This window comes from Ceratotherium simum, chromosome 29 (genome assembly GCF_057802395.1).
Source record: "Ceratotherium simum simum isolate JZ-2026a chromosome 29, ASM5780239v1, whole genome shotgun sequence".
Lineage (NCBI taxonomy): Eukaryota > Metazoa > Chordata > Mammalia > Perissodactyla > Rhinocerotidae > Ceratotherium > Ceratotherium simum.
Genome location: NC_141928.1, coordinates 13,347,680 through 13,361,702, shown reverse-complemented (window position 1 = coordinate 13,361,702; position 14,023 = coordinate 13,347,680). Strand labels below are relative to the sequence as shown.

General features: G+C 36.7%; 2 protein-coding genes across 2 annotated transcripts; both read left to right on the top strand.

Moving 5' to 3' along the window:
- The first annotated feature begins 1,681 nt into the window (after nucleotides 1-1,681).
- On the top strand, nucleotides 1,682-2,626 carry LOC101398254 (olfactory receptor 1J2-like). The gene has a single exon (XM_004423755.1). The coding sequence runs from the start codon at nucleotides 1,682-1,684 to the stop codon at nucleotides 2,624-2,626; it is 945 nt and encodes a 314-aa protein (XP_004423812.1).
- A 10,145-nt stretch (nucleotides 2,627-12,771) lies between these two features.
- LOC101398496 (olfactory receptor 1f45-like) lies at nucleotides 12,772-13,725 on the top strand. The gene has a single exon (XM_004423756.1). It carries the CDS (start codon nucleotides 12,772-12,774, stop codon nucleotides 13,723-13,725), a length of 954 nt encoding a protein of 317 aa, XP_004423813.1.
- Nucleotides 13,726-14,023: the final 298 nt, after the last annotated feature.

Genomic DNA, 14,023 nt, shown 5'->3' with positions numbered 1-14,023 from the left:
CTGATATTCACCTATGACCTCATATATTTCCTTAAGTGACCCCCTTCCAGAGTAACATCTGATATAAGCAATGCCCCAAGCAACTGTTTCCTGAGAAGGATCTGCTCTCACTTTCATACACCTGAGTATGACTGAGTCGCTCAGAGTTTTGTAATCTTCCATTTTCACTTAACTTCCCAGGCAAAGAAATGTTAGGCATCGTGCTGCATAAAGTTAGAGTGCAGAACCCTCAGCAAGTGGTGGCAAGACCTTGGGAAGGTCACATAACTCTTTGGCCTCGGTTTACCTATCTATAATGGAAGCATACACACCCTAAATAAATGTTTATAGCATGAACAGAAGTTTATGTATGTGAGAGCCTTTTGTCAATTGGAAAATGTATTAATATGAACGAAAGACATTATCTAGACAAGGCACTAAGAAAATTTTGGACAACTTCAGTTTCCTGGCAGCTCTAAAATAACACAGAGTGTCTGGTGCTTATAACCAATGAAACAGGAGAGTTCCATGTTAAAAGCACAGGTTCTGATCGCAATAATATTAGATTGAACTACATGAAGTAACAAATATTAGATTATTTTTAACCTACAGAAAATGGCAATTATATATATATTGTCCTATGGAATACTCTATATATATGTGTACATATATAGGACTACAGTTCAATATACATGTATATATGAGGATATATATACACACACATATAGATGTTTATATATATTCCATCTATATGTATATATGTATACATATATCCCCATCTATATATATGTATACATACATATATAACTCTTCTTGTATGTATATGGAGAAATATGTATTCCCATCTCTGACAGCTACTGTTGTATGCCTACGGAATTTATATCACTTATGTTTCTATTTTCTAACAGCTTAAATGGAAATAGAACAGTACTTCCTGGTGCAACAACGAAGATTTTATCTGGTGTGGATTTAATTAGGAAATGCATGTAAAGCCCTTAGCGTAGTGCCCAGCACAGAGTATAAGCCCCACAATGTTCACCATTATTCTGAAAGTTAATTTGTGGACTTTCCTGGTTTGGGGAGCTATTCTGGCATGAAGCAGCTTTAAATGACCACCTACTTCTAGATTTCTATGAGTTTACAGCTCTAGGTCAACAAGATCTGGCCAGGTTCACCAGAAGAGTGTGACAATGCTCCAACAATGCTGCCTCATCACTGGATTCTCACGGTACTTTAAGGCAGAAACAACTGATACCAGTTTGCGGAGGCTCATCTACTATTTCTGCCACAGCGAATTATTACTATTTGGCCCTGTCTCAGTGTCTCAAATTGTCCCAGTATTCTCATAAAAACCATATTCATAGAAGGGAGCAAACTTGCTTTTCTTGTTCACTGCTACATTCTCAGTGCTTAGCAGAGGGGTGGGTTCAGACACAACATTCCATGAATAACGGTTGAATGAAACAGTGAACACCCTCTTGCTTCTGCTCAATGAGGTCTTGTTGGTTACTTTTGGGTGTAATGTTTTTCTGGAGCTAGACTGTGAGAGAGGGAAGATGCATGCATCCACATGTGTGAAAAATTAAAAGGAATGTAGTTAAAATTTCACTGTTTTCTCAGAAAATTACAGTATGGAATGTATCGCTCTCATTCTTTCTGATATTCCTAATCCTCCTTTACCTGCAGCGTGTAAAAGCAGAACATGTGGCCTGACAACCGGAGCAGTGTGTCTGAATTCCTCCTCCTGGGGTTTCCCATCCTGCCAGAGCAGCAGGACGTGTTCTTTGCCCTGTTCCTGAGTATGTACCTGACCACGGTGCTGGGGAACCTGCTCATCATCCTGCTCATCAGGCTGGACTGTCACCTCCACACCCCCATGTACTTTTTCCTCAGCCACCTGGCCTTCTCTGACATCTCCTTTTCATCTATTACTGTCCCAAAGATGCTGATGAACATGCAGACTCAATGCCATTCTATCACATATGCAGGGTGCATTTCACAGGTGTATTTCTTTATATTCTTTGGTTGCCTTGACAGTTTTCTCCTAGCAGTGATGGCATATGACAGGTATGTGGCCATCTGTCACCCTCTCCACTACACCATCATCATGAGAGATGAGCTTTGTATCATCCTAGTGGCTGGGTCCTGGTTCTCCTCTTGTGCCCAAGCCCTGTTGCACACCCTTCTCGTGGACCAGTTGTCTTTCTGTGCAGGAACTGTCATCCCCCACTTCTTTTGTGATCTTTCTGTTGTACTCAAGTCCTCCTGCTCAGACACCTCGCTCAATGAGCTGCTCATCCTCACTGAAGGAGGACTGATCTTCAGCCTGCCCTTGAGTACTATCTTGGGCTCATATATCCGCATGGCAGTCGTCATCCTGAAGGTCCCCACCTTAGAAAGAATCTCTAAAGCTTTGTCTACATGTGTCTCCCACCTCTTTGTAGTGTTTTTATACTATGGGACAATTGCAGGTGTTTACTATTTCCCCTCATCAGGCAGCTCCAAAGACAAGGATATAATTGCTTCTTTGATGTACATGGTGGTCACCCCCATGCTGAACCCCTTCATCTACAGCCTGAGGAATAAGGATATGAAATGTGCTTTTCAGAAAATTTTCAGGACCAAGGACACTCCTTGGTGTCATTAATTCAATCTCCCTGTCGTGGGCACTCATGGGGGCTCTAAAATATGTCTCTTCTAAAAGTTGTAACTTGGACAACTCTTATTGCTGATACCATTCTTCTCACAGTCTAATTCTGTGTTTCCTTTCTTCTTTTTCTTCACTTGATTGGTGTTTTTCCCCACTTGCTCTCTGAATTCTGTGTATTAATGTTTCCACTTGACTTAAGTGAAATTCCAAACCCTCCCATACCCCTGTGATGTTCACCGCAAGCCTTTCAGACTTTTGAGCCCACTTCCTTAGGCTTTAAGATGTTTTCTTATATCCAGCTTTTTCTTTAGTAACCCGCTCTATCTGGTACTGATATCAACACGTACTTACATGAATTTTCTTAATACCACCAAACTTTATGTATTTCCAGTGTCAGGAACTCAGAAGGAGTTACCAAACTGCTTTATCTCTTGAATAGCATTTAGCACAGCTGTGATTAATTAAGCGTTTAAATGTATATTTTTTTTAATGCTCAGCACAAGCCTCTTATGAGGGTGCAGATATTTTCCAATTTACAAAAGAGCAAACTAAAGCCCAGAGAGATTAAGTAAGTAGCTGCCCTAAAACTTAATCTCAGACATGCATGCTTTAAAACCATGTGCTTAACCAGATTACTTTATTGCCTTTATCCTGTTCTCTAACACCATTGACAAATTTGGATGTTTTTGATCCTTATATAAAGTATACAATAAGTACTCTTTTGTATTCCAATTTTTTTGTTCAGTATATTTATGGTTAACTCATTCTTAAGGCTTTTATAGTTTTCAAATGTATCCATATAACTTAATGTATTCATCCATTCTAGTTTTGATTGACATTTGGATTGTTTCCAGTTTGGGACTTGTGTACATACTTAAGTGTGGAATTTGGGGGTCACATTGTATGCATATTTCCAGCAATCATAGATAATGCAAGAAAGTTAGACATAGTGTTTGTACCAATTACACTCATCCCTGTAATATGTGAAAAAGTGTGGTCTACTTCCTCTCCAACACTTATACTGTCCATATTTTCCACTGTACACATTCTTACGGGGTTTGTGGAAGTACTGTGTTGTGGTTTTAATTTGCATTTGTCTGATAACTCAGGTAGTTTTTCTCCTTTGCCTATGCTTATCGATCATTTGGGTATCCTCTCTCATAAAGGATTTGCTCCCAGTCCTTTGCTGCTGTTTTATTGGGTAGTCTGCTTTTTTAAATAAATTTTTAGGAATTCTTTATATCTCCTGGATATGAGTCTTTTGTTGCATACATATATTGAGAATTTTTTCTTTCACTATGTGGCTTGCATTTTCAATACTAAATATTAATAGGTCTTTTGATGAACAGACTTTCTAATCTTATTGCAATATAATATATATATATTTTTTTCAATGTGGTTAATTCTATTTGTGTCCTGTTTAAGAAATCTTTGTCTATTCAAAGGTCTTAAAGATATTACCCTAAAATTTTGTGTTTAAAATTTCTTATTTTCCTTTATTATTTGTTTTTAAAGTCCATCTGGGTTTACTTTTTGTGTATATTTTAAGATATGGACCCAGATTAATTTTTCCAAGATGGACATCCAATAGATACACAAGAATTTACTGAAAATTACATTCTTTGCCCACTGAAGTACTGTCTTTGTCACAAATCAAATGACTGAATATAGGTCATCTTATTTTTCCTTTATATTTCCATTCAAATTTTAGATTCTGCTTGACAAAAACAAAACTATTGTTATGTTGTTTGGGGGATGTCATTGAACATATAAAACAGCTTGATGAGAACTGTCATCTTTAAAATTAAAAAGCTGTAGCACGCATCAGTACTACCTTCCTTTTCATTGCCAAATAGTATTTCCTTGTATTGATATACAACATTTTATTTATCCATTCTTCAGTTGATAGACATTGGGTCGTTTCCAATTTTTTGGCTATTATGAATAATGCTGTTAGGACCATTATGTACAAGTTTTTCATTTCCATTGGATATATACCTAAGATTGGATTTTTGGGGATCATATGGTAACTCTATATTTGACCTTTTGAGGAACTGCTAAATTGTTTTCCAAAGTAGCCACACAATTTTGCATTCCCACCATGTATGTATAAGGGTTCCAATATCTCCATATCCTCACCAACACTTGATATTGTCCTTCTTTTGGTTTCTGTTATCCTAGGGGATGTGAAGTGGTATCTCATTATTGTTTTGATTTTTAGTTCTCTAATGACTAAGGACGTTGAGCATCTTTTCATGTGCTTATTAGTCATATGTACATCTTTTCCAGAGAAATGTCTATTCAGATTCTTTGTCTTTCAATAAATGGTGCTGGGACAACTTGATAGCCACATGCCTAAGGAATAATTTGAACTCTACCTCATTTCATTTACAAAAAATAAATTAAAATGGATCAAGACCTAAGAGTACGAATTAAAACTATAAAACTGTTAGAAGGAAACACAGCTGGAAATCCTAATAATCTTGATTAGGCAACAGTTTCTTAAATATGACAACAAAAATACAAGCAACAAAAGAAAAAATAGATACACTAGATTTCATCAAAATAAAAAACTTTTCCTCATCAAAGGACCCTATCAAGAGTGAAAATGCAACCCAAGGAAGGGGAGAAAATATTTGTAAATTATATATCTGATAAAGGTTTAATATCAAGAATATATAAAGCACTGTTGCAACTCACCAAAAAATAACAAACAAGCCAATTAAAAATAGGAAAAAGACTTGAGTAGACATTTCTCCAAAGAAGATCTACAAATGGCTAATATAACACAAAAACACGCTCAACATTATTAGTCATTAGGGAAATGCAAATCAAAACCATAGTGATACCCACTAGGATGGCTAGAATTTAAAAAATGGAAAATAACATATGTTGGTGAGGGTGTGGAGAAATTGACAGCCTTAGCCAATACTGTTAAGAATGTACAACGGTTCAGCCATTGTGGAAAGAAGTTTGGCCATTCCTCAAATTTAAACATATATTTTCATATGAACTAGCAATTCCAATCCTACATGGATACCCAAGAGAACTAAAAGCATATATTCAAACAAAAATTTTACATGAATTTTCATAGCATCTCTATCTATAACAGCTAAAAGTAGAAAAAAGTTCAACTGTCCATCAACTGAGAAATGGATAAACAAAAAGTATATCCATACAATGGAACATTATTAAGCCTTAAAAAGGAATGAAGTACTAATATATGCTACAACATGGATGAACCTTGAAAACATTATGCCAAGTGAAAGAAGACAGATACAAAAGACCACACATATTGTAAGATTTCATTTATATGAAATGTCCAGAATAAGCAAATCCACAGAGACAGAAAGCAGATTAATTATTGCCAGAGTGGCTGGGAGAGGGGAATGAGGAGTGACTGTTTAGTAGGTACATGATTACATGGTTTCTTTCTAGGTGATGAAAATGTTCTGCAATAAATAGTAGAGATGGTTGCAAAGCATTACATATGTGCTAAAAGCCACTGAGTTCCTCACTTTAAATTAATTAAAATGGTGAATTTTTGGTTACATGAACTTTATCTCAGTATAAAAGGCACAATGTGAGTTCTAGAATAACCACTAAAAATAATACAAAGTAGAAAAGATAAATCCTTCATAGTGTTCTGTAAAATAGCATCCTAAGAAATACTCAGTCAATCTAAAAGAAGGCAAGAAAGGAGTGATAGAAAAGTGAAAAAAACAGGTGGAACGAGAAGAAATAGCAAAATGGGAAACTTAAGCTCAATCATATTAGCAATTATGTTAAATACAAATGGACTAAATGCTCCCATTAAAAGACAGGGATTGTAAGACTGAATTAAACACACACACACAGTACATGCTATCTACAGGAAATAAACTTTAAATATGAAGAATACAAAAAAGGTTGAAAGCAAAAGCATGGAAAAATGATATCACAAACACTAATCATATGAAGGCCAGAATAACTATAAATATAAGTCAAAGAAGATTTCAAGATAAGGTGAATTACCAAAGACAAAAAAGAGAAATTTCTTCATAATAGAAGGATAAATTAATCAAGAAGACAAAATAATCTTAAATGTGTAGGAACCTAACAACTGAGCTCCAAAACACATGAAGACAAAATTGACAACTGAAAGGAAATATAGACAAATACATGATTGGAGATTTTAACATCTCTTTCGGCAACTGATATAACAAGTAAATAATAAATCAATAAGGATATGAAAGATTTTTAAAACACTATTAACCAGCTTGACCTAATTGACATTTATTGAACATGAAAAGCAACAACAGCAAAATGCGCATTTCTTTCAGGCCCACATGGAACATTCACCACAATAGACCACACACTTGACAGCTGAAGGAGCTGCTTTTATTTTTGCTGATGAAATATATAACAAGAATGACCATATGATGGGTCACACAAAAGCCTCAATAAACTTCAAAGAATTGAAATAACATAAAATATGATCTTTAAGAACAATGGAATTCAACAAGAAAACAATGATAAAAATAATAATCAGGAAATCTCCAATTATTTGGAAATAAAGCCAGGCATTTCTAAATAGCCCAAATAACACATATCAATGAAAATTAGAAAATAATAAAAACTGATAGTAATAAAAACAAAACATATCAAAATTTGTGAGATGCAACTCATAGAGTGAGAAAAAATTTCTATCCTTTAATGCTTATGTTAGAAAAAAAAAGTGAAAAATCAATGGTGTATGTGTCCACGTTAAGTAGGTAAGAAAAGAAAAGCAATTTAAATCCAAAGAAAATAGAAGGAAGAAAATAATGAAGACAAATGTGAACAGCAATAAAATAAAAACAAGTATATGATAGAGAAAAATCAACTAAACCAAACTTTGATATTTTGCAAAGATTACTAAAATTAACAAACCCTTACCAAGTCTGCTCAAGTTAAAAGGAGAAAACAAAGATCATAATTTCAGAAATGGCAAAGAGGATATCCCCAAAGATAGCAGAGACACTGAAAAGACATTAAGAGATTTTAAACTTACTATAGGGGTACAATATGCAAAATAGTGCAGTATTTGCATGAGAATAGACAACCGATTATTGAAAAATAATAGAGTCCAGACTTAGACCCACAGTCATCTGCTTAATTGAAAAATTTTAAATCTAAGTTTTAAAGCTCCTAGAAGAAAATGTTGAATAATATCTTCACAATCTTGAGTTAAATATATTTCATAAACAGGTCACATAAAACATTATCTAGAAAAGGATAAACGGGTAGTTGGACCTCATCTAAATTAAAATCAGTCCATCAGAAGACTGTTAAAAAAATGAAGAATCAAGTTCACTGACTGGAAGAAACTATTCACAACATATAAAGTTGATAAAGTCTTCATATCCAGAATACATGAATTAAAAATTCCTACAAATCATTATCAAAAGAGAATCAACCCAATAAAAATGCACAGACTCTTTTTAAAAGAAGATATAAGAATGGCCAATAAGCACGTGAATATGTGCTCAACATCCTTAAGAATCAAGGAAATACAAATTAAAACCACAATGAGAAACCACTTCATACACTCTAGAATGGAATAATGTTAATTCTAAGATTCTATTGTGAGAGAACATTTTGTTTTCTGACTTATTTACCTGATAAAACCAAAGTCCAGAGACGATAAGTGAACTTCACAAAGTCACAGAGCAGTTCATTTAGGGTTCAAGGACTGGGATTGGGCAATGAACCAAGGCTTTTCCCACAATGAATCCTTTAGAGACTGGTATTCTCAGATGTCTCTGCAACTTCCAACAGGGAGCTCTGGGGATTGTGCCAGAAATTGCATGCAGATAACTTTTTTTTAACTTGGTTTCTAGGCAGTCTAGCTGACTCAGGATCTGGGAAGGCATGCTCTCATTTTTCCTTCCTTAGAGCAGATGAGGCTTCCATGTCCCAGTGGTCCCTTCTGCCTTAGTCACAAGGGAAGATGCTGTCTTTTCATTTGACCATCAAATACAGCTTCTCCACTCTCAACAAGAGAGAACCGAGAGCAGAAGAGTCAAACCTTTACCTTAGCATGAAGAAATGAGGAGCTCCTGTTGGCCCAACTCAGGACTGACCATAAGTCATTGGCCATACTTACCCCTTAGGCAGTCAAGAGAAGCAGAACGGTCCCTTGGAAATAGTTCCAGGAATCCTGTTTTTGGTATCAGTTGTAGTGCTGAACTTCAACAGATTACAGCAGCTCTTTGAGAATCTGTTTTCTCATTCATAAAATAAGAGAGTTGTATCAGATGGCTTAACACACTTTAGTCCCTAAAGGGTGGAGTGTCTTGGTAGTTTTGATCCAGAGAACTATTTCATCAGGTTATAAACCTAACCCCCTGGACCCTGACAACACAGTTTCCTGAACTCTCCATATACTCTTGAGAGGGGCTTGACATGTGGATGGAGCATGTCAGGTCAGGTTGGCTCCTTTCAAATATAGAAAAGCAAGAGAGTTGGAGGAACATTTCTCAGCACTGGGGAGGAGCACAAAGGAACAGATTCAGACCCTTGAGCAGATATGTTCATATAAATCTGAATTGCAAGCATTAATTTCCCCTGCTTTCTTTTTTAATTAAACAAAAGAATATTTAGTTCAAATGTAAAATATAAACAAAGCGTGCATTCGGTGCTTGTGAAAACACTCAGTTTATTAGACTTACTAATTCAATATCCACAATAGCTTATTTCATTTTCAGAAAAATTTTGAACACCTTATCTGTACTAAAATGTGTGGTAGGCAACCTAATATCTTCACGTAAAGGTCATCTGCTTTATTAACCATCTCTATGAGTAAAGACAATGCTAATAGCTAAATAGTAATACCATACAGTTTCATCATAGCTTTAAAAATCATCTTATTGCCTATCCATCCACTATTTTAGACAATAGATGATTACCTAGTACATACTAAGAAAAAACAAGATGAAAAATGAGTCCCTAGCATTGAGGGACCCACAGTCTAATAGGGATAAGCAACTAATTATAAGGCAATTATGTCAAGCATTCTACCAAAGACCTGTATAGAGGGCTATGGGAGCACAGAGGATAAAGCAATCCAACAGGAGAATGTAAAATATTTTCAGCTGCTGACACCTGAGCTCTTGCCAGGTGAGGAGGAGGAAGACATCCAGGAAGGTGGAATAGCTAGGCAGCAAAAGCATGCAGGCAGGACACGATGAGTTGTTTGAGGAGTGTGAGCGGTTTCATGGGTGAGAGTGTGGGGTGGCATGGTATGAGGGGGAAGTGTCCTTGGATGCACATATGGAGACAGAATCACAAGAGGCTGATAATGTTGTGATAAGACATAGCTTGGACATTTTCCGGATGGTGATAAGGATCCTCACAACAGCCTATGACATAGATTTAGTTATCCTTCACAGAGAGGGAAACTAAGGTTCAGAGGAGTTAAATGAATTATTCAAAGTCATGTTATTAGGTTTGATACAGATGGTGAATCAAGATTTTCTTAGTGCAAACTAAACATTTTTTTCCTTTACTCTATGCAACCTAAATATTCTCCTCAGAAACAAGTAAATGAGTCTAATGCAGTGGTTTTAAGTGTATAGATACAGAGGGGATTCAATTTTAAGGAGGGGTATAGGGAATGCTCACCACATGGTTGTGATATACACCTCCAGCTTAAATATACTGGCCGGGGTGTTAGATCATCTGTCATAATAATAAAGTTGAAACCAAAGACATATCTTTTTCCCAAAATCAATTGTTTTAAGTTTTATTAGTTTATTTGCCCAGAATATCAGAAGAATTCTGAGACTATTAATTCATTTTTGTCAATTTTTCATTTGGAACCAGTGTAACTTTATAATGGGCTGTAAGTTTCTACTAAATAATGAGATTCCTGAAGCCCTTGAACAAGAAAAGAGTAAACTGAAATCAATGTTCATTTATTTCTAATTCTTACTGTAAAGGTGATATAACTGAAAGAATATAACAAAATGTATCACTGTGCTTCCTGCTTTTGGTAAGCTCCTAAATCTGTACTTGGTTGCAGTTGGGCTGTAGAGGAGATAGAGATACCAGAAAGCAAAGGGTCTGGGCCTCTCAGAGTAGAAACCATGGTCCGAGGCAATTACCTTTGCGAGTACAGAAACTGGATATTATCTAAGTATTGGATCGGATTGAAGTGGACTGATTCACATCAATCACACTCACAAAAGATAGATGCATAAGCCGAAAATACTAATAACCTCTTTTGCCATGAGAACTGTAACTGCCAAAATGAATGGATATTTAAAATTTCTCAGGTGATGGATGTGTTAATTAAGTTGATTGTGGTAATCATTTTACTATGTATGTGTAAATTAAAACATCCCGCTTTATACCTTGAATACATACAATTTTTATTTGTCAATTATGTCTCGATAAAGATGGAATGAATGAATAAATGAATGAATTCTCTGATGGTGCATTTTCTCCTTATTGAAAACAAGCAGGTTGCTGAACTAGACTCAGAGAGTGGGTTGGTGAATACTGAAAAGCAACACAGCAGAACTAAGAACTTAGGCTTTTGACTCAGACAAATTTTACTTCAAATCCTAAATGTGTGACCTTTGGCAAGCTTCTTAACCCCTCTGAACCTCAGTTTCTACATCTTTAAAATAAAGATAATCATAGCGCCACTGCACCGGGTTATCACAAGAGAATCCACTGGCCAGCACATGGCTAGCGCTCAGCCAGTGTTGGTTATTATTATAACTCTGGCTTTTTCGCTGAATCAGAGCAAGGGCTATGGATTGGATCAACTTAATGTCCAGTATTATCTGGTTATAAGATTTCCAGTGTGTCCTTGCTGTGGCTACTATGGAAAATAAAGATATTCAGGTCTCCAGTACAAGATATCTTCTTCTAGAAACAAACTAAAATGTAGTTTTGAGAGCAAACTAAGGATTTGACACCTTCTAGTTAGGTTTGCAATATATGAATCTAATAAATAAATATAAGAAGGCCCTGTTAGAGCAAAGAAGGGGCCGGGAGCTAGAATAGACAGTCTAAAACTCAGGTTTTTAAATCCTAGGGGCCAGAAGAAGAGATTCCAAACTAGGTCGAGAAGCAACTGGAAATGGGAGCATCAAGGTTGTCAGAGAAAAAACGCAAGTAATTCCCAGCCATGTGGGGGAAATTGGGGCAGTGTTTTCTGCATTTCCTATAGCCTTTTCTTTGGGAAAGCTGGCAACACTAAAAAGGGCCTAAATGGAGCAGACACGATGAAAAATTCTTGCTCCATAACTTTTTTTTCCTCAAACAGGGTAAAAGTCCTTTGATTTTTGTGCTCCTACTTATTTGTCAGAGATTACACCGTGGTTAACTTGTCAGAACTCTAGCTCTCCCAAAATCTCCTTCCTGGATTCTGGATGGTTGCTTGGATTAATTCAACCAATCTCATCCATCATACTTTAAAAATAATCTTTTAATTACAAAGATAATACGTGCTGGTAAAAATCTGAGTAACACAAGGAGTTGGCACCCACAGACGTTCGACCCACATTCACTTCCCAGAAGTAAATACTATCGACCTTTAGCACGTGTTATTTCAGACAGTGTTCTTACTCATATACAAACACTTATGTTTTAATTTTACAAAAATGGAATCATAAAATACATGCTGTTCTGAAATTTTTTACCTTAAAAAGTTTTAAAATAAATTACGTAATTATTCTATTTATAATTATAATTATTACATATATTATATAATATGAATTAATTTGATTTTAATTAATTTTTAATTAATTAAAACATTACTCAACTATATTATTATTCAGTGAAAAAAATAGTGTATATCCGTAGGATGTGTGCAATGCAGAGCACACTTACACATGGTACCTCTCATGTTCCATGGGCACAGCTGAAATAGTTTGAAGGAACCTTAGGTACCTGATTGAGTGCTGACACCAAACTATAACTTTACAAATGGTCTGATCCAAACTGTTTTTTTTAACATGCACGATTATGAATTCATACTCTACCAAAACAAAATTGTCTAAACCTCAGAATTTGTTTAAATAGGGGTTCAAAGTAATTTCAACACAGCATTGCTTTACTTTCCTGCTACTTATATTATAATAAAATTTATTTCATATGGAATTCCAGACATGGACAGAAGAAACCAGACCAGCATCTACGAATTTCTTCTCCTGGGCCTCTCTGAGTGGCCACAGCAGCAGCCTCTCCTATTTGTGCTCTTCTCGGGCATGTACCTGGTCACCGTGCTGGGGAACCTGCTCATCATCCTGGCCATTGGCTCTGATGTGCACCTCCACACCCCCATGTACCTATTCCTGGCCAATCTGTCCTTCTCTGACATTGGTTTCATCTCTGCAATAATTCCCAAGATGCTAGATAATATTGGCTCAGGAAGTAAACTGATTTCTTATGGTGGGTGCCTAATACAACTCTATTTCTTTGGCCTATTTGCAGATCTTGACAACTTTCTCCTGGCTGTGATGGCATTTGACCGCTATGTGGCCATCAGCCACCCCCTCCAATATACCATGACCATGAACTCCCAACGTTGTGTCCTCTTGGTGGCTGGGCCATGGCTGGTCACTACCTTCCATGCCCTAGTGCATACCCTCCTAGTGACCAAGCTTTCCTTCTGTGGCCCCAACATCATCCCCCACTTCTTCTGTGATCTGGTCCCACTCCTGAAGCTGGCTTGCTCCAGTACTTACGTCAATGATCTGGTGCTCATCCTTGTGGCAGGAACATTGCTAATCGGACCCTTTTTCTGCATCCTTACATCTTACTTTTACATTGCATTGGCTATCCTGAGAATTGATTCCCCAAAAGGTAAGCAAAGGGCCTTTTCCAACTGCACCTCCCACCTCTCTGTGGTCTCTCTGTTTTACAGCACAGCTATTGGGGTCTATTTATGTCCTCCATCATCCCCCTCAGGTGGAAAGGACAGAGTCTTCTCAGTAATGTACACAGTGGTGACCCCCGTGCTGAACCCCTTCATCTACAGCCTGAGAAACAGGGATATGAAGGAGGCACTGGGAAAACTACTCAGAAGAAAACCACTCGAACACTCTTTCTCAGGACCTTAGGGTCCTGACTCCAGCACTCAGAGCTGAGAGTTGAAAATTGGCATCTTGAGAGCCCAACTGCTGTAGCTTCCCTAAACCTGAGACTTCTCTTTCTCTCATGTTTATATTTCAAAGTACAGATTGGCAGCTAGGACAGGGAGGGGACCACTGATATCAGTAACCTCTGATCATCTTTGTGAAGTGCCCCCATGCCCTGAGTAGTTTACTGCACACTCTCAGAATGGTTCTTGTTTATTCTTACTGGATGCCTGAAAGAAGTCCATGGGTGGGGGGTTGTATACATATAAAATGAAAATGA